This window comes from Bufo bufo, chromosome 6 (assembly GCF_905171765.1).
Source record: "Bufo bufo chromosome 6, aBufBuf1.1, whole genome shotgun sequence".
Classification (NCBI taxonomy): domain Eukaryota; kingdom Metazoa; phylum Chordata; class Amphibia; order Anura; family Bufonidae; genus Bufo; species Bufo bufo.
Window position 1 is genome coordinate 361,709,937 of NC_053394.1, and position 17,814 is coordinate 361,727,750.

The 17,814-nt window shown below is 44.9% G+C and overlaps 1 protein-coding gene across 2 annotated transcripts in view; it reads right to left on the reverse strand.

The window, feature by feature from the left end:
• Positions 1–17,814, reverse strand: part of CACNA1G (calcium voltage-gated channel subunit alpha1 G) — a 206,709-nt gene that overhangs the window by 77,515 nt on the left and 111,380 nt on the right. For both annotated transcript variants that reach the window (XM_040435736.1, XM_040435735.1), the window contains exons 21-24: positions 11,973–12,099; positions 11,570–11,695; positions 7,912–8,001; positions 5,834–6,047 (exon numbers count right to left, since the gene is read on the reverse strand). In XM_040435736.1, the coding sequence (XP_040291670.1) occupies positions 5,834–6,047; positions 7,912–8,001; positions 11,570–11,695; positions 11,973–12,099 (557 nt within the window). The remainder of the gene's footprint in view (positions 1–5,833; positions 6,048–7,911; positions 8,002–11,569; positions 11,696–11,972; positions 12,100–17,814) is intronic.

Consider the following 17,814-nt stretch of genomic DNA (forward strand, 5'->3'; position numbering starts at 1 on the left):
TACTTTCCAGAATATCAATCAGGTAATCTCTTTACCAGTTTTGTTTACAGCCTCCTCCTCTGATACTCCAGCTAGAGACCCGCTGGATATTTCAAGATGCCTCCAGATCTATGTGGATAGATCTAGAGAGTTCAGGATAGATGAGAATCTTCTTATCCTGTTTGCCGGTAAGTCTAAAGGCCGTAAAGCGTCTAAAGGCCATTAGTCGCTGGATCAAGGAGGCCATTATGGAAGCTTTCGTCTCCCAATCCTTAGATCCTCCTGAGTTTGTGAGAGCCCATTCTACTAGGGCGGTCTCCACCTCGGTTGCGGAGAGAAGACTCCTCCCCTTAGAGTTGATCTGTAAGGCGGCCTCCTGGAGCTCTGAGTCAACCTTCACCTCCCATTATAGGATAGATGCTAGGATGGCAGAGTTTTCGGCTTTTGGGCAGACTGTTCTTAGTTCTGCCAGGCATGAGGACCCTCCCTAGGGGATTCTTCTTGCTATCTCCCCATCTGTGCTGCTGGTAGGACGTAAGGGAATCGTTAATTTCTAACGATAATTTTTTTCCCTTAGTCCTAACAGCAGCACACAAATATCCCACCCTAGATACATTATGCTTGTTAAAAACACGGTGGGCTGGGGGGTGATCTCCTCCCTTTCAGGGAGCTGAAGATCGTTTATTGGTTCTTGAGCTCATTAAAATTCCACCGGTCCTACCAGTCCACAGGGGCAGTTAACCCCATCTGTGCTGCTGTTAGGACTAAGGGAAAACAAATTATCGTTAGAAATTAACGATTTTCTTCATAAAATAAAAATGTATTTCCTGGAATAAGAAATTATTATTGAAGTCACTAAAATTATGGCCAAAACCTACATGAAGTTTGTAAACACATCTATCTACACTTTGGACGCAACCATCATAAACAATGGATCAGTAACATTTCATATGAACAATTTAAAAAGGTTAATAAAATCTGCACAAAAATAACGCAAATTTTGCAAAACAATTTTGAACTGTTGTTCAAAAGATTTCAAGTACAAAAAATTTCCCTTACACAAAGGATTACATTAGAGGCATCAAAATCCAGAAGGAAATCTTTTACTTTGGATTTCGATCTCTTCTAAATTACTTTCATTAGGAAAACATCAAACAAGTAAATAAAAAAATCATAAAAATATAAAAATTGGTATATCATTTATAAGTAACTTAGTAAAGGACAACTTCAAGGTGTGTTCAGTTTTGCAGATTTGTCGTTAGTTTCAGGTGCAGATTCTGCAGAAAATCAGCAACAAATGAAAGTACTGGGTGAGTGAACGGCGTGTTACAAAATCCCATTCGCACACATCACAAAAATACATTTAGTGGATTTTTGCATTGAAAAGGAAGCAATGCACAAAAAATTTGCATGTAAATAGTGGATTTTGGAAAAGATTTAAAATCTGCATCTGAATATACCCTTATAAAAGTGCTTTCCCTTAAAATCTTATAGCCTTCTCTTCTATGGTGTGAAGAGGCAGGTCAATCAATAATAAGTGAGAACGGATCCTTTAGATTGTATCAACACCCAAACTCACATTTTGTCTTCATTTGCCAGTCCTTCTGCATATGTTCCTGACATCCAGTTCATTTTTATGTCCATCCCATCATTGAGCACAGCACTGTCTTCTACACTTCATCTTATACCACATAGTATTGATGGTGTTGGGGATAGGTAAGTAACATGATTTCATAGCATAAAGATTTTGTTATAGGGGTATTCATTACCATTATAGGCATTTGTGGTATATTCACAGGAACGATCATAAATGCCTAAGAGGTACACTGGGAAAACGGGGGTCCGATCTGCTCTCTCTGTCCATTTGACTTACATTGTTTTGAACCGTGAATGTGATAAGCCTTCTTTTCCTTGGTGCTTTTGAGCATCTTTTGGAATTAGTAACTGAATCCACTGAAATGCTACACTATACAGTCACGGATCTAACATTTTAAGAGGATCCAGCATTCTAAAGTTTATGATTAGTATTGAGCTAATTTCTGTTTTCAAGTTTGGGATACAAGGTTCGGGTTCTCTTATAACTTATGATCTGTGGTAGCGAAATCCATAACGGAATTCTTAGATAACCCGAACCCTGTACACTGAACTTGAAAACAGAAGTTCGCTCAGCTCTCATTGATGATATACCGTAAATGTCTATGTTATGTTTGTGTTTGCAGTTTCACAGCCTGAACCGTGATGAAGATCACACAATGTACCAGGTATAGCCGTTATGGTCAATTTACACGACCGTATCTGTTTTGCAAATCGCGGATCCGGCCACAGACACTGGCCGCATGCCTGTCCCATGGTAGCATGGACCTTTTGACTTCAATGGAACCGTGATGCGCAAGGAGGGGCAAAGAAAAAGACATGTCTTACTTTTGCGGCGTGGCCACACGGACCTAGAAGCACACAGAAACTTGAAGTCAATGGGTCCGCACGCGGAGTGCACACAGCTGGTGTCTGTGCTTTGTGGATCTACGGTTTGCAGTCCGCGAAATGGACAAAGTCATGTGAATGAACCCTTACAGCAGTTTGACATCTGGGTAGATTTACAAGAGGCTTGATATGTGATCCTAGGACGCATGATATGGGATATTCAAGAGCTATCCCAAGAGCCATTATGTGGCAGTTACCGTTTCAGTCTCCTTGGCAGGCAGTATGGTATAGGCCATGAGCTGAACTGATTTAAATATAGATTGGTGGGATAAGTATGATATTTTAATTCATTGATTGCTCACTGCGAGCTTAGGACTCCTAAACACCAAAAAAGCAGGTTTAAAGCAATATAGATATATTGAATTTTAGCCGCAAAATTAGATATCAACCTACTGAGCTGGCAGAGCGAGCTACATGTTTCTATTCCCCTCCCTTTTTGAAAAGAAAATAATAATTTCAAACACCAATATTTTTTGTGAAAAAAGACTGTTTTCTGAGTTTTAGTAGATTGAGCCATTGTTGCTACATATCCAAGAAATGTTGAGAATTTATGTGATGCTACCATCAAAAAAACATTTTTTTTTTAAAAACTATTATTATGGTGGTTAAAGGGGCTGTTTGGCCATTAAATGTATTTATAAAAAAAAAATGGTCCAAAGGGCATTACAAAAAAATAAAATAAAAAATACTTCAGCCAGTTACTAGCCACACCTCAGCCAGCAACTGGATGGTCTATCTATCACTAGCTGATTGACGAGGGTCCAATACCCCGAACCCCTGACAATCAGCTGTCCGGGTGTGGCTTCACAGGACCTACACAGAACTACACTGTACTGTCAACTGTGTAGTGGAGGGAGCTCATTACTACAGTGCTGCTCCCACTTAAGTCAATGTTGATGGTGCTGTGTAGTGCCTGTGACGACTTCTGGTGATGGAGCTACACCTGTATAGTTGATCGACCAGGGTGAGGGGTGTCAGACCCCTACGGATCAGCTAATGATGGCCAATCCTGAAAATAGGCCACCACTTAGTAAAAGTTGGGCAATCTCTTTAAGTACATAATCAATACACCATCAGTGTGGCACTATCTCTTTTTATTTTCGTAGATGCTTTGTGTTTATTCAAATGAATGGGAACTAATGGCAAGGTGCTTATTTTGCCGTAAGTTCTGATTTTTCTTTTGGAATATACTTTTTCCGCGTGACATGTGACGTAATGCGTTGTGTCAATGGAACTATGACTAAAATTTGGATGGATTTGAAAAATAATTAGAAAAACTGATACCTGTTTCATACAAAGGTATGAAACATCTTCCCAGCCCATTTTGATCTATGGCAAAAAAAGTATCCTCAAAAACATATTTCTGACTCTTAGTTTTTCTGTATCACGTCATCAGTTAAAGCAAAGGATATTTTAATTTACAATGCTGTTAGAGTGGTTGGTTTTTTGGTTTTGACGGCTCAGAGTGGCTGCAGCCAGTGATTGGCTGAGCAGGCACTTCCTGTGTATGGAGAGGGACCAGGAAACACAGACTGGAGGACGACCGGGGGAGCATCAGAATATGAATTTTGTTCTTTGTTGTTTTTTCATGCAACTCCAAGTCTTTTTTTTTTTTTTTTAAGATTTGACAATTCCCATAAGACTGGGTGTTTTAGGTGGAAGGCCTCTGAGTTTTCAGCTAGGAGTCTTTTATAAATCAAACTGCGCTCATTTAACAAGAATAATCATTAAATCGTATTATAGCAGCTCTAAAATGCATGCTTGCCATTAGAATGTATTAAAAGGGTTTTCCATTTGAAAAAGAAAAGTTAAGACTTTCTTCTCTCTGGTCATATAAGGAGCAGTGGTTACTGAAATATACTCCACCCCTATTGTTTAGTAGGGCCTAAATTCAGAGATATAGCTTTATTCCGACACTTTAAAATGGACACTTTAGCCGACACTTTAAAATGGAAAACCCATTTAATCGCTGTCAATGCTACTGGGTAAATTGCATCACTCTGAAGTATCTCCATGCTTTCTGACTTTTACATGCACAATAGTATAACATGTTTGAAGTGCAAGAATTATAGGTCAAGTTTAATTTATTTGCAAGTCAATTTGCTGGTTATTAGATAAGTTCTGGAAAGCATGTTTTACTATCAGATGCCTACTATGATAGCACATGTAGGATCAGACATTATGCAAGGAGAAAGACTCTAATAATGGTGTTATGTTAAAGTGCCAATCCTCTTCAATGTTAATATTTTTAATTAGAACTGGAATAAATGGTTCGCCAAAAGTCATTTTACATCTTGTTTATAGGTGGCCTGGACTTGATAAATGTGTAGTCACATATTTCTGTGCTTCTTTGTACATACATAACTGTGAAGGAAGCTTCACTAATGTCTTTTTAGCCTAACCATTCCCATCTTCAGCTGCACAGATAGATGCATTTCTCTCAGAAACAGGGGTCTCACTTCTGTGGGATCTGCCAGCACTGTACTGCTGTGACCTCCTTTCCCTTACTTCCCACTATATTTGTTTTCAGCTCTGGAGCTCACAGAACAGGTAGGGAAGGGGAGATCACACTTACAGAAAGGCAGGACATTCCTGTGATTTTCAGAAGCTGTGTAGAAGCAGTTGTTTTATTAGGCTCAGAATTTCAGCTAGCTCTGACACGCCCCTACTTGCTCTCTCCTGTTTTTTGTATCTCTGTTACTAGAGACGGATCTTACCTGACAACAGGCAGTGGACTGCAAATTAGGTGGAAGTGAGAATCCTAGTGGCCATGACTGTACAGCTTTTTTTTAGGTAAATGCAAGTATATTTTTTTTAATGGAGTGTGAGAATGCTAAGTATTCCTAAGTATTATTAAATTGATCAAAGCACTGATGCAACAAATACCCTAGCAGGACTAAAAAAAATATAATTTCAATAAAGTTGAATCAAATAAAAAACTTTCCAAAAATATATGAAAACAACATTTTTCAATATAAAAAGTTAAAAAAAAAATTAAAAATAGATAAATGGCCACAATTGTAAGAGTCCATTAAATCCATTTTTCCTCAACCTAATTTAGCAGGGTTTTGTTGGGAGAGACCGAAGTGTCTTTGAGTGAGTGGAACTAACACGACCGGCCTTCTGCCATACTTATTACATGGTATACCTGGACCTATTTTAGAAAATTGACTTTTGGAGAACCAATAATCAGTTGAGGTTAGTAGTACTAGTCAGTTGTTGAATCATCTTTCCCTTGACAACTATTATACTACCTATCCATGCACAAGGGACTACAGTATCCATGCCTCTAATAAGCCGCCATCTCAGCAAGGGATTGAGCGCCTGTCAAATGTCAAGCAGCATCCAAAATTTTTTTTCAAAGACTACCGACCGGCCATCTCTCTCTCCTTACTCCTTCTCTTTTTTTCCATCCTGCGCAGTCTTTTCTCTTCTCTTCTTTTGGCCTCTTCTTCCTCTTGATGCTGTCGGCATTTGTGAAAATTCTCCACCACCACCCCCACAAACATATTCAGGACAAAGAATGCAACAATCAGCAGGAAGGATATGAAGTAAAGGAGCATCCAGGGGTTGTGGTTCATCACTGGCTGTAAAGAACAGATATGACGGATATTAAATAGGTCAAGTAATTTGATGGATACAGTGATGACCGAGGGTTTTCCTGCTTAGTGCCATCTATGGGTAGCTTGTATGTCCCTCTAAACAGGACTAATGATATTAACCAGACCAGAGACAACCGCAGAAAGGAGTGTTTTGGAGTTTTTGCTCCTTATCAGTACAGTATAGGGCTCGGATTAGCTAGGTAAGATGCCTTTGAGCCAGCCCTTTGGAAGGTAGTGGGGTTTCTTGCAGAGCTCTGGCTGGTGTATGGAGTCTTACAGGCAATACTCTCTGGGGAAAAAGTATGCAAATTAGCTCTGCTTCAGATGGAAGAAAATGTGTCTTTGTAGAGGTTATCCAAAACTAAATTTTTTTAACAGACCTCTTCAGAGTGGCTGGACCGGTGGTGGGGTTCATACTTACCTGGTCTCTGCAGCTGGATTCTAGCTTGCTGCCTCCTCAGGTCCCGAGTGTCCGGGAATCAAAATCCTGTTGACCTCACCCATGCGGTACGTCACTGGGTTACATGCCGAACGGGTGACAGGTCACCGCTGCAGCCTGTGATTGGCTGCAGAGGTCATGTGACACCCAATCAACAGGATGTTGATGCCCAGACACCTGGGCCATGGAGTGATGCAGCCAGAATCCAGTGGGAGGACCAGGTTAGTATGAACCTCACCGCAGGTCCAGCTACTCTGAAGAGGTCTGTTAAAGAAGTTTAGTCTTGGATATCTGTACTGATGAGGGGCGGAAAAAAAACAGTGCTGTCTACAGAAAGGTCTTTGGTTTTGATGATATCCCAACTAGATGATTGAAAGTACTTTAATGGTTTGGTCATAGGCGGCACTAGAGAGATAGTTTTCTTCCTCCTGGAGGAGAGCTAATTTGCATACTTTCACGGGGAGCACTGCTTGTAGGACTCCGTACCCCCGCTGATCTCAGCATTCAGAACCAGTACATTCCCATGAACACAACTGTATTTTTTGTCTTGCATTCAGATAGTCATGTACTGTATAAGCATATTTTGGTTCTGTACATGGAAAACAAAATGCTAAGCACTTACAATTTATATACAGTAATCTCCCGTCACATTTTACATTTAACATTGAGCGCACACGTCTATGCAATTGTAATATATTTCATTAGTCCTGCGGCAGTTTCTATAAATCATATTTAGAGGGATGCAATTTCTGCGCTCACTACCATCGTTTTAATAATACGCAGAGAAGTAAGATTGCTTTATGACTGTAATTAGATGCATTGTGGTGGTTACTGCAGATATCATAGCGAGTCCCATAAATTCAGCAATTAAAATTTCACACCCCTGAGACAGAAATAGTTGTGTCCAAGGTTATCTCTCGAGCTGCTGAGATGATGACGGGAAATTTAACACATCCTGGGTTCCCCTACATAGTAAAGCTGATCATTGGGACTCCGTAGAAGGAGGCCCTCGGATCTGTTTATGGCATATCATCGAGGGGTGGCTGCTCATGTGCAGCTTGCTCTCCATTCACTGCTATGCTAGGGACTGAGCCTGCTTCCTTGGCTATTTTTGGAAGTCTCATGGCAGTGAATGGAGAGGGAGCCATGCATGCGCAGTGTTCTCTCTTTTCACTTCAGGTCTACATTCTTGAGATCGGAGTGGATCCTCATAGAACTCTAGCCTAGCGGACATTTATGGCATAAATGTCCCAGATGGGAATACCCCTTTCGAGGAAAAGGAGTAGAAGTGATATTTTATACAACAGAAAATGTATTTTTCTCAAGATTTTGAGAAAATGTAATCCAAGCACATATAGAACATCACATTACCATACAGTAACAGACACTTTGTATTTGGTATTATAGTACCTGCTGGTCTATCCCAACTGCATCCAGGCCATCATACATGATGTCAACCCATCCATCTTTGGATGCCAGGACGAACAAAGACATTAATGCCTATTAAGACACAAATAATAAGCACTTTACCAATCATTTTCTGATTATAGAGTAATTTTTTCAAGCACAGTGCTTCAAGGGGTTGTTTCAGAATGACAACTTATCACCTATTCACAAGATAGTTGGTAAGTTGGTTGGACACCCTCCAATGACGAAGATGGATTTCCTCTGTCCCTTGTTTGACTGAATCAATGCTTCTCCATTTAAATTCTATGAGACTGCTGAAGAGAGCTGAGTGCTGTACCCTATCAGTCTTATAGAATTTGAATGGAACATCATTGAGCATGCTCAATGGTCCCTTATTTCCAGCGCTCAGACCCCCCACCATTCAGACACTTATCACCTAACCTGTGGTTAGGTGTTAAGTTGTCATTCTGGGCCAACTCCTTTAAAGGGATTTTAAAGTGGAAAAATAATGGTGGCAGTGTTGGTTAAAAAAATAAAAGAGCCCTCGATACTCACCAATCCTGCCTCAAAATGCCTGGTCAGCCAATCACTGATCAGTGATTGGCTGAGGGGCATATTTTCTGTATGTTGAAACCAGACTAGGAAGTAGAGACGAGCGAGGACCTGGGTGGAGTCAGAATGGTGGTTGTGCTGGATCGGTGAGGTCAGTATCAGTTTTTTTTACTTGTTTTATACTATTCTGAACCTGCCACCACCATTTCTAATGCTTCAATATACAATTTGTGTTGACATATATCAATAAATACATGGCGGATAAAATAATTGCACACATGACACAAATATATTCATTTACAAAGCTGAATGTAAAAGTTACTAGATATACTACTGAATAATGAACTATATGTCCTTATAACTATAGACCTGCCAGACTTGGTGTCACTATATACATCCGATGATACGGGAGGCAGGTTTGCCTAGGTAGCTTCTTAAAAAATCCATAGATGTGATTTCGTGAATTGCTCCACACATATAATGAAATTAGCTGCTTTTTAAACTACCCTTTTAGGCTTAATTGACTGTGTAACATAGTAACATAGTTTGTAAGGCTGAAAAAAGACATTCGGCCAACGTTCTTTGTACAATCATAACTGTGAAGGAACAGTTATGTTTGGGTTTCCCTAAAGTCTTTTTCAGCCATATTATTCCCTTTTTCAGCTGCACAGCTAGATGCATTTCACTCATAAGCAGTGGGTGTCTACCTTCTTTTGAATCTGCCAGTACTGTATGCAGTGACCTCACTTCCCTTACTTACCTCTATGTTTGTTTTCTTCTAGGGAGATGATATAGAGGTATACATCACACTTACAGCCACACAGGAGGTTCTCAGCTCTTCAGATGGAATGTATAGGCAGTTATTTCAGCTAGTTCTGACACGTCCCCATTTCCTGTGAGCCATCTTCTGTGCCTCTGTTAGTAGGGATGGCTCTTGCCTGACAACAGGCAGTGGACTGAAAATTAGGTGGAAGTGAGACCCCTAGTGGCCATGACTTTACAGCTTTTTTCAAGTGGATGCAGGCATATTTTTTTTAATTAAGTGATTAGGAAATTTACTAGTTACACTATTCTCTGTTACATTAAATAAAAAATTTTGTGAAAGTAAAGTTACTCTTTTAAGTGTTCACTCATCTCTAGTTTCAATTAAGCTTCAGCATGCATGCCAGATCGTTGCTTCTTTCAAATTAGGAGCACTTGGTGGGTGGCTACCGAATGATCAGATTTTATTGCCTGTTCTGTAGATAGTTTATAAGTTCTAACTATTGGAAAACTCTAAAGCTTAAGTGGTACTAACATTTGCAGATGGACACCCTTGGGGGTATTTTTCTATGATTGAATTTGCTTATCTTGGGCTAAAAAATGTTTTTTCCGATTGGTCTTTTAAAAATTTTTTTTTTACTGTTTGCTCTCTACAGCTTTCAGATTTATCTGCCTCTGCAAACTGTTCTTTCTGCTTTTCAATGAAATCCATCAGACTGCTGCTCTGACGGCTCCATCTGTTCTACTTATCTTTACTCTTCTAACAGCTCATAAAGACTCCTTTAAACTACACTGTTATAAACTAACCAATTCACTAATAAAATCACCAGTGAAATTACAAAAGATAGTGCAGCAGTGCAGGAGCCACCCGCTGCTCAATAAACAAAAATGCCAAGGTCAGAGTGTGTATAGTGACTGCGCTATCAATGTCCAGAATCCAACAGCCCTGGTGACCTCAGTTGCAATTCTGCATAATGCTTGAAGCGTGCCCGGACGAAAGCAAGCTTCTCCTCTTCAAAGCTCATGCTCCATACAGAGCGCACAGTGACGTTACCTGAGCTACGGAAGCTCCTAAGGATCAAACTTAACGCATTTTGGAAAATGGTCATGTTTTTCTTCCTAAGGGAGGAAGACCCTTGTTCTTCCCTAATTATATAAGCACCTCCAGAATTAAATGTGCGCCAGAACTGTACATATACCTGTAGTTACTAAGACAGCAGTATAGGGAAGCGCAGTCACTATACGCACTCTATCCTTGGTAAATTGTTATAAAACTGATACGACTTTAGGTAAATGAGTCTAGAGATCAAGCCTTTAGAACAGTTCTCTGATGGACGCCAGTAAAGAACCATCTGCAGAGGCAGTGAAACCTGAAGACTGTAGAAGACAAACATTTGAAAACTATTAATAAAGACCAAATGGAAATAATAGTTTTTAGCCCAAGACACATAGAATGCAATAGTGAAAATGCCCTCAAAGAAGTTCATAGCCTTGAAGTATATTGTGTTTTTGTCACGACGACATTCTGGGAGCGCCACTAGCTTGCTGTTCCAGGCAGGCGTGGACGTCGCTCTACTCTACCTGTGTGAATTGTGACTAGTGTTCTGTGAACTTTCCTTCAGCACTGCGGGAGTTAATCCCTTCCTCCCGTCTGTGTCCAGGTGCTGGTTAAGTTGCTGATCAGTCTCCCTATTTAGCTGGGCTGTGGATTCACCTCTTCACATGAGCTTTGAATTTGTCTAGTCTCTAGTAGCCAGCGAAGGTGGTCTGTTGTCTGTACTGAACCTTGCCTATCTACCGATTCGGCTTCTTGCCGCCTGCGACTTGGATTACGCACGTACTCTGCCGGCCCCGGCCTTGGAATTGTTATTTGGAATATGCAAGTACTCAGCCTACCCTGATTTTTGACTGTGTTCAGATTACACTTTTTTCCTGAGTCCCTGGTACTTTGCAATGGTGACTCTGACCCCCGTGGGTCAACAGCCAACTACACCAGGACTACTCTAGAAGGTAGCAGGCTGGTTGGTTCCTGCAGCAAAGTCTAGATTCCAGTACAGAGGTTAAAAGGGTGAATACCAGGGAACAGTCAGGACAACGCCCTTAGGTTTAGCCCAAAGTTCAAATGGTTAGTTGGCACAGTTACAGTTATATTTTTACTGAAATCTACAGTTCTACAGTTTAAAAACCAATGTGACAAAAACACAAGAATAAGGTGCAGTTTATTTTCCTTTATTTATAAAATATATTTTGCCTTTTAAAATTTGAGAATAATAGCAACAGTAATGTGCAACATAAAAATTGCCTGATTTCTCAGCACTACAAAATGCATGCACATAGTTCTACGCACCTGACCAAGATTGTCAAAGTTGTATTTATGGCGGGCCCACTTGTATCTAGCATCAAGACAGTCCGATTTATTTGTGATATTTTTTGTGTCCTCTCCCAAGCAGTAAAAAAATTTTCCTTTGAAGAGCTGAAATGAACAACATGCATTTCCTGAATCACTATAATCCATATTTAGAACAAGCTACATCTATGTGAGCTATTATTTAATAAGGTACTCAAGTCACTGACATTAACCACTTTTAGATCAATGGGGGTCCGACTGCTGGGACTTCCCCCGTCCCTTGCCACCAGTACAACTAATGGTGTGAGAGCAATTTCAGTTTTGCCCAAATTGTTGCATGGGGCTCAACTGTCGGTCCACCTGTTGGTCCATTATATTTACCAAAGTCCTGTGTGATGTATACCTGAACACCGAGGATTCCAAATATGATGAAGAAGGCGCAGCAGATTACCACAATGTTTCCGATGGGTTTCAAGGACGACATTAAGGTTTCAACCACAAGTTTAAGGCCTTGAGCTCGACTTATGACCCTACATCAATGAGAACAAACAATATATGGAAATTTACTTTAAACCTTATGTTTCGGGTACACTAGTATACTATGTGCCTCTGCACTGAACTCAAAATACTTCCATAGTTCCCTTTCCATTTTTCTCTTATAGCATTGACACATATATAAAATACTCTGTACCAAAATATTTTAACAGAAATATCTAGTTGATCTGGGATCTGCCATATAATAGACCATTAGTCCGGATCAAGCTGCTGTGCAGGTAGTGGCAGTGCATCACATAGGGATTCAAACGACACCAAAGTATTCCCTGTGTCCTACTCTGACCCTTCACTCTTTATACTAGAAATAGAACAGAATATCAGTATTTTCCCAGAATGACCCTTTAACCCTTTAATGACCGGAATGTTTTGGGCCTTGGTGATCAATCAATTTTTTCACTTTTTTATTGTTGCCTTCCAACAGCTAGAACTTTTTTTTTTTTCCGTCAGCGTAATCATAGGGCTTGTTTTTTGTGTGGCAAATTTTGCAGGCATTAATTTGTTTGCATAAATAACATCATAACTTTATTCTTTCGGTCAGTATGATTACAGCGATACACAATATATATTTTTTTTACGGTTTACTACTTTTGCACAATGAAAACTTTTCTTAAATAAATGATATGATAATTGTGTAGTGTAATTTTGTTACGGATGCAGAGATACCAAATACTGTATGTGGTGGGGATTTTATTTTTGTCTTTTTTTTCCAGTGAAAAGATTTTTTTTTCAATGGAAAAAATTAGATTTTTTCTACTCACCGTAAAATCCTTTTCTCGTAGTAGGCATTGGGGGACACAGCACCATGGGTATATGCCCAGCTGCCACTAGGAGGCTGACACTAGAAACAAAAAAAGTGTTGGCTCCACCCAGATGGGCTATACCCTCTGCCAGAGCCGAGAGAGATCAGTCGGTACAAAAGCAGTAGGAACGCCACACCTGAATCTAAAACTGAAAAGCCAACAAATCTTCAACGGGGGAAACCCGACAACCAAACCAGGCAAAAGCAGGAACTTCAAACAAGAAGAAACTCAAGAAGGGAGGGATCTGTGTCCCCCAATGCCTACTACAAGAAAAGGATTTTACGGTGAGTACAAAAAATCCAATTTTCTCGTGCATGGCATTGGGGGACACAGCACCATGGGACGTCCCAAAGCAGTCCCCGAGGGAGGGAAACAAGAAAAAAGCGCCATGCAACCAATCTAAAGCACAGCCGCTTGCAGAACCTTGCGTCCCAGACTGGCATCAGCAGAAGCCAAGGAATGAATATGGTAGAACTTAGAAAAAGTGTGAACCGACGCCCAGGTGGTGGCACGGCAGACCTGGGAAGCTGATGCCTGATGACACACCGCCCAAGAAGCCCCAACCGCCCTAGTCGAATGTGCGGTCAACCTGGAAGGGGGAGCCCGCCCCTTCGTGACATAGGCCTCCTTGACGGCCGACAAAACCCAGCGAGGGCCAGGCAAACCATTACGAGGGCCCGCCGGGACCACAAAAAGGAAGTCCGAATGACGGAAGGGTTCCGTGAGGCGAAGGTACAGGCGAAGAGCCCGAACCACATCCAGGCAATGGAGGGACTTCTCCCGAGAGTGAGAAGGATTGGCCCAGAAGGAAGGAAGGACAATCTCCTCATTAATATGAAATGAGGAAACCACCTTCGGGAGAAAGGAGGGGACAGGACGCAATACCACCTTGTCCTGATGAAACACCAGGAAAGGCGAACGGCAAGAAAGCGCCGCAAGTTCGGAAACCACCTTAAACGAGACAAAAGACAAGGAGATTTCCGCCAAGGGCTCGAAGGGCGATGACTGAAGGGCGTCCAGAACGAGATTCAGGTCCCATGGCTCCACTGGGAAGCGAAAGGGAGGGGCTCGGCGAGCGACTATATGCCCCCTGAGAGAAGCCAGGCGAAGACCCTTATCAAATCCGGCCTGGAGGAAGGCCAGAATGTTTGGGACAGAAAACCGGAGAGGGCGAAATCGATCAGATTCGCACCAAGCAAAATACGCTCTCCAGGTCCGATAGTAAATGCGGGCCGACTGGGGCTTGCGAGCGTGAAGCATCGTCCGGATGACCGAGTCTGAGAGACCACGAGACTTCAGGACCGCGGTCTCAACAGCCACGCCGTCAAACGAAGCTGAGGTAAATTCGGGTGGAACAGAGGGCCCTGGGAAAGGAGATCGTGGCGCAGAGGAAGCCGCTACGGGACGTCGGCGAGCAGAAACACCAGATCCACGTACCACGTCCTGCGGGGCCAATCCGGAGCCACCAGGATCGCCGGAACTCGGGCCGCCTTGAGACGCTTGAGCACTCGGGGAAGGAGAGGAATGGGGGGAAAAAGATACAGAAGGTCGAACTGAGACCAAGGCAGAACTAGGGCGTCGACCGCGAGAGCCTGAAGGTCCCTGGACCGCGCAACATAGCACTGGAGCTTGCGGTTGAGGCGCGACGTAAAGAGATCCATGTCCGGAGTTCCCCATCAGTGACAACGTTGGAGGAACACCTCTGGGTGGAGAGACCATTCGCCCGGCTCGACCAGCTGACGACTGAGAAAGTCTGCTGCCCAATTGTCGACCCCCGGAATGTGCACGGCGGAGAGGACCAGAACGTGCTTCTCCGCCCACCGCAGGATACGGGAGGCTTCCTGTAGGGCCATCACACTCCTGGTGCCCCCTTGGTGGTTCAGATAGGCCACCGCGGTGGAATTGTCCGTCTGGATCCGGATCGGGAGACCGCGGAGATGGGGAGTCCAGTGAGACAGTGCCAGGAAAATCGCCCTGAGTTCGAGGACGTTGATCTGCAGGGAGGAATCTTGAACAGACCACAGACCCTGGACAGTGAGGGACCCGAAGACCGCCCCCCAACCTGAGAGGCTGGCATCTGTGGTGATCACCCGCCAACGCGGAGGGAGGAAGGACCGGCCCAGGGACACCGTCCAAGGGTTCAGCCACCAGGAGAGATCCTGGCAAAGCTCGGGAGGGAGGCGGGTCCGGCGATCGAGGCCTGCCGGAGACTTCTCCCACCTGGATAGGATAAACAACTGAAGGTCCCGGGAGTGAAATTGGGAATAGGGAATGGCCTTGAAGGAGGCCACCATCCTGCCCAGGACGCGCATACACATCCTGATGGTCAAGGGAGACGGGTCGCGGAGACGAGCCACCCCCGCCTGAAGAGACGCACTCTTCTCTGGGGGAAGGAATACCCGCCCAAGGAGAGTATCGAAGATCATGCCCAGAAAAGGCATCCTCCGGCATGGGACGAGAGAGGACTTGGAGTGGTCGATGAGCCACCCGAATTGGGTAAGAGCCGAGAGGGTGATGTGTAGGATGGACAGGTTGTCCTCCAAGGACGGAGCCCGATTCAGAAGGTCGTCCAGGTAAGGCACCAATGCGACCCCCCTGGCACGGAGAAGTGTCACGAGAGGCGCCAGCTCCTTTGTGAAAACCCGGCAAAGGCCAGGCCGAAGGGCAGGGCGACGAACTGAAAATGAAGAGAACCCACCGCGAACCTTTGATGGGAGTGGGCGATGGGGACATGGAGATAAGCGTCCTGAATGTCTATGGACGACAAAAACTCGTCCGCCTCCAAGGAGGCGATCACCGATCTGAGGGACTCCATGCGGACTCGGACGAAGTGATTGAGCGCCTTCAGGTCCAGGATTGGGCGGAGCGAACCGTCCTTCTTGCGAACCGTGAACAGGTTCGAGTAGAAACCATGAAAGCATTCTGAGTCCGGAACCGGAACGATGACCCCGAGAGAGCGAAGGGAACGAATGGGCCGAAAAAACTCGTCTGCCCTGGCGGGGGACTTGGGGGGCGACGTCAGGAAGAATCGTCCTGACGGAAGACCGGAAAATTCAATCTTGTATCCGGAGGAGACTACCTCCAGAACCCAAGCGTCCTCCACGCTTGCTTGCCAGATATCCTGAAAGGCGAGCAAACGCCCCCCCACCTTGACCTGAGTGGTCTCAGAGATGAGCTCCTCAAAACGTTTCCCAAAAAGCTTCCCACCGAGGAAGGGAAGGGAGATGAGAGCCATCTTAGAGGCGGAGTCCGCCGCCCAAGAACGAAGCCAGATGGTGCGGCATATGGCCACAGAGTGAACGGCCGCACGGCCGGAGCGGCAAGCCGATTCCATAGAGGCATCACAAAGAAACTTGGACGCCTGGTAGATCTGAGAGGCAAGCACTGCCAGTTCCCCTTGGACCGAGTCTGGAGGTAAGGCTCGTATAAGCTGTTTGGCCCAGACCACGCAGGCTTTGGCCACCCAGGAAGCGGCAAAAGCAGGACGGATGGCGGCACCCGCTGCTACAAAAATGGACTTGGCCAAGGAATCAACCCGCTTGTCAGCGGGATCCGACAAGGAAGCCGCATCAGCCAGGGGAAGTGTAGTGGCCTTCGCCAGGCGTGCCACCTGAGGATCTACCTGAGGAGGAACCGTCCAGAGGTTGACGGATTCCTCAGAAAAGGGGTAAGGGACATCCGAGGCCTTGGTAAGGTGAAGGCGCCGGTCAGGGTGACGCCACTCCTTAGCCAGAAGTGCGTCAAGATCCACGTGATTAGGAAAAACCACAGCGGAACGCCTGGAACGGCGGAAAGACACCGACTCCTGGGAGGAGGAAGAAGGATCGTCCTGCACATGGAGCGCGTCCCGGATGGCTTTAATGAGATCCTGTATGGCCGCAGACATCGCCGAGCACCGCTCTGATTCAGAATCAGAAGCAGATTAGTCCCCAGGAGCGGCGGAAACGGCTGAAGAGGAAATCTCGCCCGTCTCAGACCTATCCGGGGAATGATCCGAGGAAGCTGAGGAAGAGTGGGACCTGGCCGAGACCCTATGAGGTCACTTACGGGACCGAGTGCCAGAGCGAGAACGGACGTCCCCAGCTGGAGAGTCCCCACTAGAGGCGGCCGCAATCTGAGCAGGCAAACGGTCCAGTGACTGCGCCAGGGATTGGGAGAGGCTGGCAAGGTTCCCTATGGCCTGGGACAGGGTAGCGGCCCATTCTGGAAGAACCGACCCGGAGGGGACAGCAGGGGCGGCCTGAGCGGGCCTGGGGTCAAGGCACTGTGCGCAGAGGGAGTTAGACTGGCCGCATGGAAACTTCTTATTACAAAGAGAACATGCATAATGGATAGAGATCCCAGCAGGGGGAGTGGGGTCCCGACCAGAGGAAGACATGTGGGCTTAGGATGGAGCCTGCAAAGAAAAATGTCAGCCAGAGGGCTGCCTACCTGACCCAAGGTGCTGTGTCCCGGAAGAGAAGCAGCCTCAGCGCAGGAGAGGAGCAGCAAGATGGCAACCGGATGCAGAGAGAGAGAAAGAGCCGGCAGCAGGAGAAGATAACGCCCCACGTGACAGGCAGAAGCCCGCGCTGAAGGAGGATTGGCAGGAGGAGAGAAACTCCTCCCATGGCTCCCCCCACGGAGGGGAGGGAACAAAAAAACGAGCCCGGGAAGTTAGGAGTGGGCGGGAGGGAAAGCTCCGCCCCACGTGACCTGCGGCCTAGTAGGCAGAAAAGCCGGGACCTAAAGTAGAACAGTGCGGCTGGGAACGGACACCCGCGATCGCGGAGGTGTCCGGAAGCAGCCGCGGGACGGGAGGCACACAGCGCCGAGGGGAACAGACGCCCTGCCAGAAGAAGCACCCAAAATGACCCCCATTAAGAAGATAACGCCCTGACTTCCAGGGTC